Genomic DNA, 12,691 nt, shown 5'->3' with positions numbered 1-12,691 from the left:
TTATCCCTCTGGATACATTTCCCATGCCATGAAACACATCCAAATGTTTCCTGTGTTAAAACCCCTTATGCCTAAAGTTATTGTCATTCATTCCACACTCTCTTTCACAATCTAACAACTAGAAACAGCTGCCTATTATCACCACTTCCACGTCTTCACCAACCACACTGTGATCTTGAATACAGCCTCCCCAAGGTCCTTCCTTATCTCTCAAACATTTCTGAATCCACTGGATTCTTCTCAGGCCTCCTAATTCTTAGTCAATTAATGACTTCTGGCATTCTATAGTAGCTGCCAGTTGGGTAGTCTTCAAATGCCCAGCTATCAAATGGCTTCTGAAGCACTAAAGTTCCCTGTTTTTCTTCTAGTCTCTCTGGTCCTTAACACCAATTCCTTCCATGACTCCATTTCCTCCTTACATTATTTAGAGTCATTTCCTAAATTTAACCCCTGACATTTCTCATCTCTGATCACGACCTTTCCCTTGGCAAACTGAACGTCACTTTTGGCTTCTACTACTATCTCAAAACAAATGACTCTGCAGTCCAGTAGCCTTAACAAAGAGATACATTCTAAGCTCAAATTTCTAACCACTTATAGAAATTTCCATGGGGAAATGCCATCACCTCCCACATTCCAATCACCCGCCATCCCAAATTCTCCAACCTATCAGTAGCAGGACTACGCTTTTCACATACCATTCCAGCTTAAGTCTGCAGCCCTTATCAACTAAACATGTTGCCTTCATTCACCTACATGTACGTGTAATGAGTGTTTGCTGAGAACTTACTATGAGCCAGGCTCTCGGCAGATAGCAGTGACTAAGACACGCATGACTCCTGACCTCCTGGAGCTCACGGTCAACCCAAGGAAACAGAAGTTAGTAAGAATTACACAGTGAATAACTCAACTCAATTGTGATAAACTGCTATAATGGAAAAGTACAGGATGTGGTAAGAACATATAAAAGGACACTTAACGTAATGGGAATGGGGAGGGTGGTCACGCAAAAAAATAATAAAAATAAACCTCATCACAAAGAGTCTACTACCAACCCTTTAATAGGTCCAGTTACAGTTTTTCTGTTGCCCCTCCCCTTTTTATCCATCCTCACTGACACTCATTTCTTTCCAACCGAGGCAAAAGTTCCTGCTGCCAGATACCTTGCTAACAAAAATTAGTGGCTTCCCACTGCTTCCAGAACCAAGCCTGACTGATACTTGGCACAACACTGAAAACCCTGCTGTCAGAGTTCCTTGGGGGAACAAGCCAGTCCCGCCTGGCCTGTTGGGAAGTCTGATAGACGAGCTTCTGGGGGATCAACCATCCATGCTCAAACACACATTAGACCCACACCCTGCTGCAATCTGGTTCCACTAAACACGTCAACCTTATTCCCCAGGATGTGTGCCCTCTGCCCTGCAGCCTGGACTCTCCAGTCTCTCAAGACTACACAAGGAAGGGTTGGCAGAGTGTGTGCTACTGTCTTGACAGGCAGAGTGAAATCGGTCACATTCTTGGGGATTTTTTTTTCCTGCACTCACATTCAAGGAAACAGCCAATGCCCTCAGCATATTATGCCCACTTCTCCTCACATTCTACAACCAGACAAAGAATGAGTTCCATGTTGACCATAAGTGGCAGAAGCTATATATGTACTGTGTGAGTGATGGTCCCTGATCTGATAGCTCTGTAAAGAATCCCTGTAAATCTCCCTTGAAGTGTCAAGAGGACCACATGAAACTCTCTCTTTCATTGCTTCACATGTTGCCACAAGTTGCTCAGGGAACGCAAAACAGTCCAATTTCTCATCCCTTTTTGACTTCCCATAACACTTATCATTGACATACCACAGTTTGCCCCTCTCAATAAATTAAGAGGGGAGGGATGTTCCCTTTTATAGACATTACAATTTATGGAAAACTTTAAGCTCTGGGTATATGCAAAGTATGAAAAATGCTGTGCTCACTAAAGCTTTCTAGCCTCTTAATTTAAGAACATACAAATGTGCTATACTTAAAAGTATCATTTACGCAAGTACTGTAATAATTATAAATCTCTATTGAGTTTGCTTTGAAATGTTTTTAATTTTAGTTCAAATAACTCTACAAGGCTCTGAATCTTAATGAATCTTCATCAGTTAGTTTCTGAAAGCTATTGGAAAGAGGTGGGGAAGGAAGATAGAAAAAGAATGGAAACTTGAGAATACAAGAAACTCTCAACATTAAAATGAAACAGAAAAGTCAGCTTACTGTGCTCTGTAAATACAAGTTACTAGGTTTTAACAACTGAGAGGAGGAAAAGGAAAAACAATTGTTACTCATTACGGTTTTGCTACATGGGGCTCTAACTAATCAGTCTTGTTTTCAAAAGTAACCTGGTTAGTCCTTACTCTACTGACAGGATATTTGAGTGTCTGAAAGTAGTTTATCCATATTGAGATAAGGTTCTTTATCTTTGTATAGGGAAGTTCATTTCCTGACTTCCAAACAAAAATTAAGTCCATTCACATGTTGATGGAAATGAAGGCTGGAACCCTACTTGAATTCTGGTCATTTACAGCAATATGGTTTAGAAAACTTTAGCTCTAGAAAGACCTCTTCTGATTTTTTTTCTTTTCCTTTTCCTTCCTTTCTTTATTCTCCCACCACCATCATCATCATCAATGGAGTGTTACTTCAGATGGAAAGAGGCAGTGGCTCACCCAGTGGAGTGTACACACTGTGTGCCCCAGGACCCAGGCTCAAGGCTCCACACCCACCAGCAAGCAATGGAATAGTACTGCAGGAATCTCTCCTTCTTTCTGCCTATCTCTCTATTAAAAAGAAAAAAAAAAAAAAGGCCACCAGAATGGTGGAGTCATACTGAAAAAATGTCCCAGTGAGAAGATAACCCTAGTGGAGCTTGGGTAAGAGAGAAATAGGCCGGGGGTAAGGATCAAACTGTCAATGCCCACGTACAGTGGAGAAGCCATTACAGAAGCCAGACCTCCTACCTTCTGCACCCTATAAAGATCTTTGGTCCATACTCTCAGAGGGATAAAGAATAGGAAAGCTTCCAATGGAGGGGATGGGATACGGAACTCTGGTGGTGGGAACTGTGTGGAATTGTACCCCCACAATGTTGATGATCATTATTAAATCACTAATAAATAAATAAATTTTTTTAAAAAAGATAACCCTAGCGGGGACGGGAAGTAGTTGTTGAGAAGTGGCCAGTGTTTTAGTCTTCCTAATTTGTGGTAGTTGGGGTGGGGGGAAGGTCCTTGAACCTGGGTCAGGCATGTGGCAAAACGGGCACTGTCACAGAGAACCGAGCTCATGAGCCCCAACTTCCATTGTTCTATCTTGGTAAATTTCGAAAAGTGAGAAAAATTGAGAGTAATTAAAGCCATTTGTTTATCTGTACCAGTTGGGAAGACTGTGTGTCAAAAGCTGGACTCAGATAGCTATTTTACGGGGCAGGGCAGTTAAGCACACATATCAACATGCTCAAAGACCCAGATTCAATCCCCCACTCTCCACCTACAGGCAGGACATTTCATGAGTGGTGAAGCAGGTCTGCAGGTGTCTTTCTCTCTCCCTCTCTGTCTTCCCTTCCCTCTCAATTTCTCTCTGTCTTGTCAAATAAAAATAAAGTAGAAAGAAGGAAAAAAAAATGTCTGCCAGGAGCTGGCAGTGAGCTCCAGCAATAACCCTGGTAGCAAAATAAATAAATAAATAAATAAATAAATAAATAAATACTTCAGATAGCAATTGTACTGATCATGTTAACTCTTAACATGTATACAAAGTTGGACAGTTAAATTCAGAAGACAGCTTCAAGAACAGGAGATTCTGCAGTAGATTAATGTCTTTAGCCACATGGATCCCAGTCACTTTCAAAGCCAGCAACAAGCAGCTCCTGACAGCTTTCAACCTGACGCTGTTGACTGGCTATGGAAGAAGGGCAAACGCTAGAAGAAGAAGAAGCTACTATTAATTCCAGAAGAAATCATCTCTTTCCAGCTAGTTCTCAGAAGACACCCCACAGACAAACAGTCTGACAGTTTTCCCTAAAGAGCCCTGGCACCACAGTGTTATCCTTCACAGGACAGTCACAACCTGAACCTACAGTCACAACCTGAACCTACTTCACATGCCTCATGCTTGTTTCACCTCACAGATGGATCTCAGAGAGGAGATTTGATTTTGTTATGAAACCTTAAAAACAATGTTGTATATGTCTGAGGTCCCCTCAGGAAGGTAACACTTACTCATCAACCTCAAGATTAAAAGTCAACAAGAATAAGTCTGCAAATAAATAAGACACTCATTTCTTCCAACTCCTGAAAGAGGAAGCTTGTCCTAAAGAAAAATAAATTCACTGAAATTGATATTGAAAAGTCCCATGCTTCCTCATATAAGTACTGACTAGATTTTGTGAAGAGCTTGTATTGAAATATTTCTTTTATACTTTTTCAGAAAGTGTATGAGTTAGTTCCAAATCTAGACCATGTAATCGTGAATCTTAAACAAGATATATATTGGTGTATTGCACCAAAGTAAAAGACTCTGGGGTGGTAGTCGGAGAGAGCACAGGTCCTGGAAAACGATGACAGAGGACTTAGTGGGGGTTGTATTGTTATGTGGAAGAGTGAGAAATGTTCTGCATGTACAAACTATTGTACTTACTATCAACTGTAAAACATTAATCCCTAATAAAGAAATTTAATATATATATGTATGTATATGTATATTTAACCACAAATTTCTCAGAGGAAAAAACTTTCATTTTTCTGACTCATAAAAGTATCTGCTCTTCTTAATTTCACAAGTTTAGAGGGAATGAGAGCACAGATTGAAACTAGAAGTCATAAGGGATGTCTGCATTTTGTATGTCTACTGGTAGCTAGTTCAGTGCTTGGAAACACAGTAAGCACTCTGCAAAACTGTGAGGTTGAACAAAAGAAACAGGACAGGGCAGGTAACACTAGGAGTGTATCTTCAACAAAAGTTTCAGCCTAAAGACTATGGCAGGCATTAGGGACATGAGTTAGTTAACAAGATGTTCACAGTATTGGCTCTCAGGTGGTTGAATTAGACAAAGGTGACAACTCTACAATTGTGGCAAGTACCAGATATAAGGAAGTATAAGTGCTTTAAGCAAATCGCAAGGACTGGCATCAGGATCCTGGTTCGAGCCCCCGGCTCCCCACCTGCAGGGGAATTACTTCAGGCGGTGAAGCAAGTCTGCAGGTGTCTTTCTCTCCCCCTCTCTGCCTTCCCCTCCTCTCTCCATTTCTCTCTGTCCTATCTAACAATGATGAGATCAATAACTACAACAATAACTACTACAACAGTGAAAAAACAGCAAGGGCAACAAAAGGGAAAAGAAAAAAAGAAAGTATAAGTGCTGTGAAGTGAGAAGGGGGTTGTAACTTAGCTTGTGGTAAGGAGCCAGAGATTTCCTGAGAGACATTTAAGCTGAGACTTGAAAGAGTATTGGGGGAAGAAAACTCTGGGCATGTGTAAAGTCCGTGAGTAAGAATGAGCATCGTGCATGGCCGGAATGTGCAGAGGGTGGCGGATGGTGAGAGAGGATGAGAACGTGATGCACAGGCATCAGATCTTACAGGGCTTTTCCCCAAGGAAATGAAAAGTTTTTGAAAGGCATTCAGCAAGAAAGTTTCCTGATCAGATTTAAAGTTTTCAACCTGGATTCTAACTGCCACTTGAAGAATGATTAGGAGATAAGTATTGAACTCCTGATCCGGACTTCATTCCCTTAGGTCCCAAACTCAGTTCTCTCCAATGTTACAGTCAGTTAGACCATGTGTCACTTGGAGTCAGCCATCACATTTAAGTTGTATCACTTTCTGCACCATTTCCTAGTTCATAGCCCTTTTGATTTTTACTCTTGACTCTCTATTCTTATGCCCTGTCTCTTTGTGCATTTATCTCCATGCTGTCAGGTATACAAATTTGATCCTACTTCCTAAGTAGATTCAAAGTTTAACTATGACTCCCTTTCTTTTTTATTTTAATTTTTATTATTTATAAAAAGGAAACACTGACAAAACCATAGGATAAGAAGGGTACAACTCCACACAATTCCCACCACCAGATCTCCCTATCCCATCCCCTCCCCTGATAGTTTTCCTATTCTTTATCCCTCTGGGAGTATGGACCCAAGGTCATTGTGGGATAGTTTCTTTCCCTAGACAGTACGCAGCAGTTTTCTGGATACAGGGGATAATACCAAGCCTTTGTTTTCAGACTGGCCAGTGATTGCCCAGAAAAAACTTGCTGCACCTATAACAACTAGGAGTTGGGGTTTTCATAATTTTTGTTGAGGAAACAAGACCAGCAGTGGTACCTTCCCATCAACTGTCTCCAACTATCTCCCTCTACCCACAGTCCTGTGCTTCACAAATGTAGACTGTTCTCTTCACCCTAACTCCATCATAAAAGAGTCAACTATGAAGTTCATATGGCTTCCAGATAGATTGGAGTTGCAGCGAACACTGTCAGGTTTATTTATCTTTTGCATTTCAAATTTTATTTTTCTTCCCAAAGACCTTCTATTAGAACATTACTGAAGTCATAATGTAAGCAGACAAATTTAACATGGAATAAAGAGAAAATGGACAAGAGAAGGCTTGCTTCTGGTTTCACTGGTTTGCCAAGCTCATTACCTTTGCAGCCAGCCGACATTCCATCACTCTGACATTGAAGTGGGAAGTTGCTGCCTTATTCATTTCCACACAGCTGTTGGCAATCACAAACACGGCTCCACTTGGGAGTTTCACATCGGTTGCCCTCAGAGGACTAAATTCTATCAACTTGGCCTACAAGAAGAGAAATGACAGGTGAGATGCAATGTATTACAATTCAGAGAGTATTGGATTATCTCTGCACTTTCTTATCTTAGAAAAAAAACAACCTCAAAAATGCATTCATTCATTCAAATATTATTCACTCACTGCCAGGCATGGTACTAGACACTGGAGATACAATACTGAAGAAGACAGACAATTCCCCAGCCCTTTCTTCCCTTTAGTGGGGGAGAAAACCAAGTGAACACACACTTCCAGGTCACAACTATTACAATGAGAGCAAAGCACTGGACTCACTAGACAGATACTAAGTGAAAACACTCTGAGCAGATAATGTCTGCCATAAGATCCTTGAAAAAAAGGTAAGGCATCTCAACTCAGTCTTAAATGAGCAAGAGTAGGGCAGACCGAAAGTATCTTTCCCTCAAGAGGATGCTGAGGACAGTGAAGGCTTATGTAAGTTCTTCATTGTCCTCAGCATGAAAAGCAAAGTAGGTTGTTGATAGAACTTTGGGTATTAAACTTTGGCTGGGAGGACCAGGGAGACACCTCAGCCTCTTAGCACACCAACTTGTATGCCTGAGGTCACAGAGGCTGCAGATTCAATCCTCCAGCTAGAACTTATACCAGAGTCGACCAGTGTTCTGGACTCACTCCTTTTCCCCACCACTATTCTATCTTGTTCTCCCTCCTCAATCATTATCTCTCTAATCATAATAAATAAACAAATAAACATTTTTAATTAAAATTTGGCTGGTGCTTGGAGCCCTAGCGCTGAGGAGTGGTGAGACATTACAAGGGAAGAGAAAACAGAGGAGTCAGCTCGTGAAGTATTTTGCAAACCCTCAAAATTTGAACTTTGTTCTGATTCTATAGCTAAGTTATATTAACATCAGGACTCCTGCCATTATGTCAGCTTGTCAATCTCATCCAAAACACCTGAAATATTTTCTTAGCAGTTAACCAAATTTTCTCATGCCTTGTGTCTTCAGGTTAAGAAGATCATCAAGAAATAGTCTTGATCATAAGAAATCCAGGTATTCTTGGAAAATTACCGAGCCTATAGGAATCTGATGGAAAATGAAGAAAAGGTAGTCAAGGTGCGCCTGTTTCAATTCTGAAGATGGACAGTTTGAGGGAAACAACTGTCAGGCCTCTGCTCAGTCTGCTAGAGTCGATAGCCAAACGGAAGTAGTATCCAGCTAAGGAATTCGTTCCTGGCTTACTGTCAACATCCTTTTTTTCACCACAGAAGCCCCAAAAATGTTGACAGAGAAAAATGATACCAGAGAGTAAATTATAAAAAGAGGGGTTGTGAATATATGCGGTGATAAAGCTAACATTTGGGTTTCAGACCAAGGAGAGCTTATGAAAATGTCATGAGATGAAGAGATTTGGGATAAAAGCAGGGAATTTGGTCCCAATAACTTGGGAATTGAGAAATCTCAACAATGAAGAGAAATGAGAGGTGGAGGGAGTAGGAAACTAGGCAGGACAAAAAAATAAGTAAATAAAGATTTGAGGTAAGATTCTGGAAGTTTTAGGAAGAGGCAATTAACACAAAACAGAACATGTGAGCCAGTGGTAACTTGAATTCCAAAGCAGCTAAAACATACCACCCTACATGAAACCTTGTAGAATAAGCTGCCTAGCACCAAGACTTCAGGGGTATTTCCCCTAATTGTTATCTCAGTAGAGCCTACTGACACCTACAGTTCCTTCTTCTGCAAGAAATGATATGGACTGGTCCATCCCTCCTCCTTCAGTGCCAATGTAACGCTCACTCTTGGCGCAGATTTCTGCAAGCTCCACCTGGAAAAGTAAAGGTTGATTTGCATTGTGAATACACTCATCATATATTTCTTATTCATTTCTTATTTCAAGCATGAGTGATAGATACGAATCTGGTGCCAACTCTGGTGATAGGACAGTAACTGGAGTACTGTGTTAATAATGATTCTAAAGACTACTCTTGAAGAGTTTGGGCAGTGTCGCACATGATTCAGTGCACAAATTATAATGCACAAGGACCCAGGTTCAAGTCCCTGGTCTGTGCCTGTAGGGAAGAAGCTTTTCAAGTGGTGAAGCAGAGCTGCAGATGTCTCTCTTTTCTCTCTCTATCTCTCCCTTCCCTCTTGATTTCTGTCTCTACCAAATTAACAAATAAACTGTAAAAAAAAAAAATCTTGTTTAAAAAAAAACTAACATTGAGATTTTTCTAGTCCTGAATGGCTCCACAAGGCAAGAAGTTTCTCTATTTGTTGCATTCCTCTCTACAGCATTATCACCAAAAGTCTCACACTGGCATTCATTCATTTCCATCTTAGCTATCTCTGTCTCCCAGCAGTGGATTCTTCCAGTGTCCCCATAGCCAAGCTGAAGTCACTCAATTTTATTTTCCAGTCTTAAAGATATCTTATCTCTCTGACATTCCCTTGAAAAACAAGAGTCAAAATGAGCATCACCTCACCAGACACACTACCCTCCAAGCAAAATGAAGCAGTCCAATACAAAAAACACAGTTCTAATCCAAACTGGAAATGTCAGAATATCTGTTTAAGAATCCTCTGTGGCTCTTTCTCAACACAGTCCTAGAATTCCTTGTGAGTGCAACCAGGTAAAAAAAAAAGCAACCAAGAGTTCATATTGGAAATGAAGAAATTAAATTGTTACTTGCAGATGGTGTATTATTTATTAAAACCATTTTTATTAGTGATTTAATACTGATTTACAAGATAATTACAAAATAACAGGGGTATAACTCCACACCATTCCCACCACCAGAGTTCTGAATCCTCAATCCCTCCACTGTAAGCTATAGCAGCTCTCTTAAGGTTGTAGGTAATGGTTAACTATTATTTCTACAGCTATCTGTCTATATTTGTATATATTTGCCACTCCCCCCCCCATGGTCCCGTCTTCTCTTCTTTCCCAAGTCACATCTGTACCTATTATTACATCAAAATGTCCCTCCCATTTTCCTCTTCTCTGTCGAGATCCTGATGGAGTTGGCACTCAGAACCCTCTGGTCATCTTCCCACTATCATTTCTCCCCCACTGGGAGTATGAATTAAAATTCTTTTTGGGGTGCAGAAGGTGAGAGTTCTGGTTCCTGTAATTGCTTCTTCGCTGGACATGGGCATTGGCAGGTCAATCCCAGATGGTATACTGTTATACTTGGAGGTTCCCAAGAACTCTACCAAAAATACTACTGGAAATCATCACTAAATTAAGTAAAGTAACAGGTGACAAAATCAGCAGTCATAAATCTGTGGCATTTCTATACACAAAAGCTGAGTCAGATAGAAGTGAACTGAAGGAAGCAATCCCATTTACAACTGAACCCCAAAAGACAAAATATCTGAGAATAAATCTAACAAAGGAAGTGAAGGATCTATTCAATTATAACTAAAGGGCATTAATCAAATAAAGAGGATGACACAAAGAAATAGAAGAACGCTCCCTGTTCATGGATTGGAAGCTGTCAAATGGCTGTCCTGCCAAAAGCAATTTATAGATTCAATACAACCCTTATTAAGATCCCAATGGGAAGTCTGGCGGTAGCACAGCGGGTTAAGTGTATGTGGCACAAAGTGCAAGGACCAGCGTAAGGATCCCAGTTCGAGCCCCCAGCTCCCCACCTGCAGGGGAGTCACTTCACAGGTGGTGAAGCAGGTCTGCAGGTGTCTATCTTTCTCTCCCCTTCTCTGTCTTCCCCTCCTCTCCCCATTTCTCTCTGTCCTATCCAGCAGTGATGACATCAATAATAGTTACAACAATAAAAAAAAAAAAGGCAACGAAAGGGAATAAATATTAAAAAAAAAATCCCAATGACATATTTCAAGGAAACTGAACAACTTATTAAAAAATTCTTGTGAAACTATAAAAAAGAAGAAGGAGGAGGAGGAAGAGGAAGAGGAGGAGAATTAAAACATTCCTAAGGAAAAAAAAAAATGGAGGCATCACAATTCTTGACCTCAGTTTATACTACAAAACAATAGTGATTGAAACACTGTGATACTGAAAAAAAATGGACATCTAGACCTACTATGTGACAAAGGGGCCAAAGCTATTCAATGAAGAAAAGAAAGTACTGGGATGGGCAGTGGGGCACCTGGTTAAGTGCAAGAACCCACACAAGGATCTGGGGTAGAGGCCCCCAGCTCCCCACCTGCAGGCAGGGTGCTTCACAAGTAGTGAAGCAGGTCTGCAGGTGCCTATCTTTCTCTTTCCCTCTCTATCTCCTAGTCCTCTCTCAATTTCTCTATTCTACTGAATAAAATGTGGAGGGTGAGGGGAAGAATGGCCTCTGGGAACAGTGGATTTGAAGGCAAAAAGAGAGAGAAAGGGAGATAGAGAATAGGTCTCTTCAACAAATGGCATTGGGAGAACTGACCAACCACATGTAAGAAATAAAATTAGCAGGGCCAGGTGGTGGTGCATCTGGTTAAGCATACATATTACAGTATTCAAGGACCTGGATTCAAACTCCTGGTCCCCACCTGCAAGGGGGAAGCTTCATGAGCGGTGGAGTGGGTGCAGAGTCGACTGCAGATGTCTCTCTGTCTCTTTCTCTCTATCTTCCCCTCCCCTCTCAATTACTTTCTCTATCTAATAAATTTTTAAAAATTACAAAAAGAGAGAGGCCGGCTGGTGGTACACCTGGTTGAGTGCACATGTTACAATGGATAAGGACCCAGGTGCAAGCCTCCATCCCCACCTTTGGGGGAAAGCTTTGTGAGTGGTGAAGCAGTGTTACAGGTGTCTCTCTGTCTCCCTCCTGCTCTATCACTCCCTTGCCTCTCAATTTCTGGCTGTCTCTATCCAATAAATAAATAAAGATAATGAAGAAACTTTTATTTAAGAGAGAAAGAAAAATGAAACTAGACCATCACTTAACTCCATAGTTAGCTCAAAATAGATCAAAGATCAGAATATTAGACCTGACACTATAAAATGCGTAGAACAACAAATACGTGAAACATTTCAGAAGCTTAACATCAAAGACATATTTGGAGACTCCACCTTCTGGGCAAGAAATAGAAAAACAAGATTGAACAAATGGGATTATGTCCAATTAAAAGGCTTCTACATATCCAAAGAAAATTCCATAAGGATAAACAAGCAACCCAACAACTAGGAAAAGACTTTTGCACACCACACATCCAAGTGGTTGATATCAAACATCTATAAAGAACACATACAGTTCAACGAAGTGAAAAGAGAACACCCCCTTCCAAATGGGCAGAAGATATGGATAGTTCTCTAAAGAAGAGATACGTATGACCCACAGACATATGTGGAAACGCTCCACTTCACTCATCATTAGAGAAATGCAAATTAAAACCACATTAAGATTCCACCTCACACACATGGCAATGCCCTTCACCAACAAAACAGGAAAGGGTAAGTGTTGGAGAGGATTAGAGAGAGAGGGCCTACATTACAAGGCTGGTGGGAATGCAAACTGGTGCAGCCATTATGGAGAACATTATGAAGAATCTTTATGCAAATATATATGGGGATACCTTATGATCCAGCAATTCTTCTGGTAGGCATTTATCCAAAAGATATGAAAACGGTAATTTAGATGGATATATGCACCACTATTTTCATAGCTGCATATCCACAGTAGCCAAAATATGGAAACAAACAAAATGCCCTTAGAAAGATGAATGGGGGGGGTCGGGTGGTGGCGCACCTGGTTGAGCGCACAGGTTATAGTGCACAAGGACCTGGGTTCGAGCCCCCGGTCCCCACCTGCAGGGAGAAAGCTTTGCAAGTGGTGAAGCAGGGCTGCAGGTGTCTCTCTATTTCTCTTCCTCTCTCTATCTCCCTCTTCCCTCTCAGTTTCTGGCTACCTCTATCCAATAA

The 12,691-nt window shown here is 40.9% G+C and overlaps 1 protein-coding gene across 4 annotated transcripts in view; it reads right to left on the bottom strand.

Moving 5' to 3' along the window:
• The window catches only part of GALK2 (galactokinase 2), a 197,387-nt gene that overhangs the window by 67,714 nt on the left and 116,982 nt on the right, over nucleotides 1-12,691 (bottom strand). For all 4 annotated transcript variants that reach the window (XM_060174638.1, XM_060174640.1, XM_007517331.3 and 1 more), the window contains 2 exons: nucleotides 8,531-8,629; nucleotides 6,677-6,829 (listed from right to left, as the gene is read on the bottom strand). In XM_060174638.1, the coding sequence (XP_060030621.1) occupies nucleotides 6,677-6,829; nucleotides 8,531-8,629 (252 nt within the window). The remainder of the gene's footprint in view (nucleotides 1-6,676; nucleotides 6,830-8,530; nucleotides 8,630-12,691) is intronic.

The sequence above is a fragment of the Erinaceus europaeus genome, chromosome 16, assembly GCF_950295315.1.
Source record: "Erinaceus europaeus chromosome 16, mEriEur2.1, whole genome shotgun sequence".
Taxonomy (NCBI): domain Eukaryota; kingdom Metazoa; phylum Chordata; class Mammalia; order Eulipotyphla; family Erinaceidae; genus Erinaceus; species Erinaceus europaeus.
Note: the sequence above shows the minus strand (reverse complement) of the source record. Positions and strands in the feature narration are given on the sequence as shown.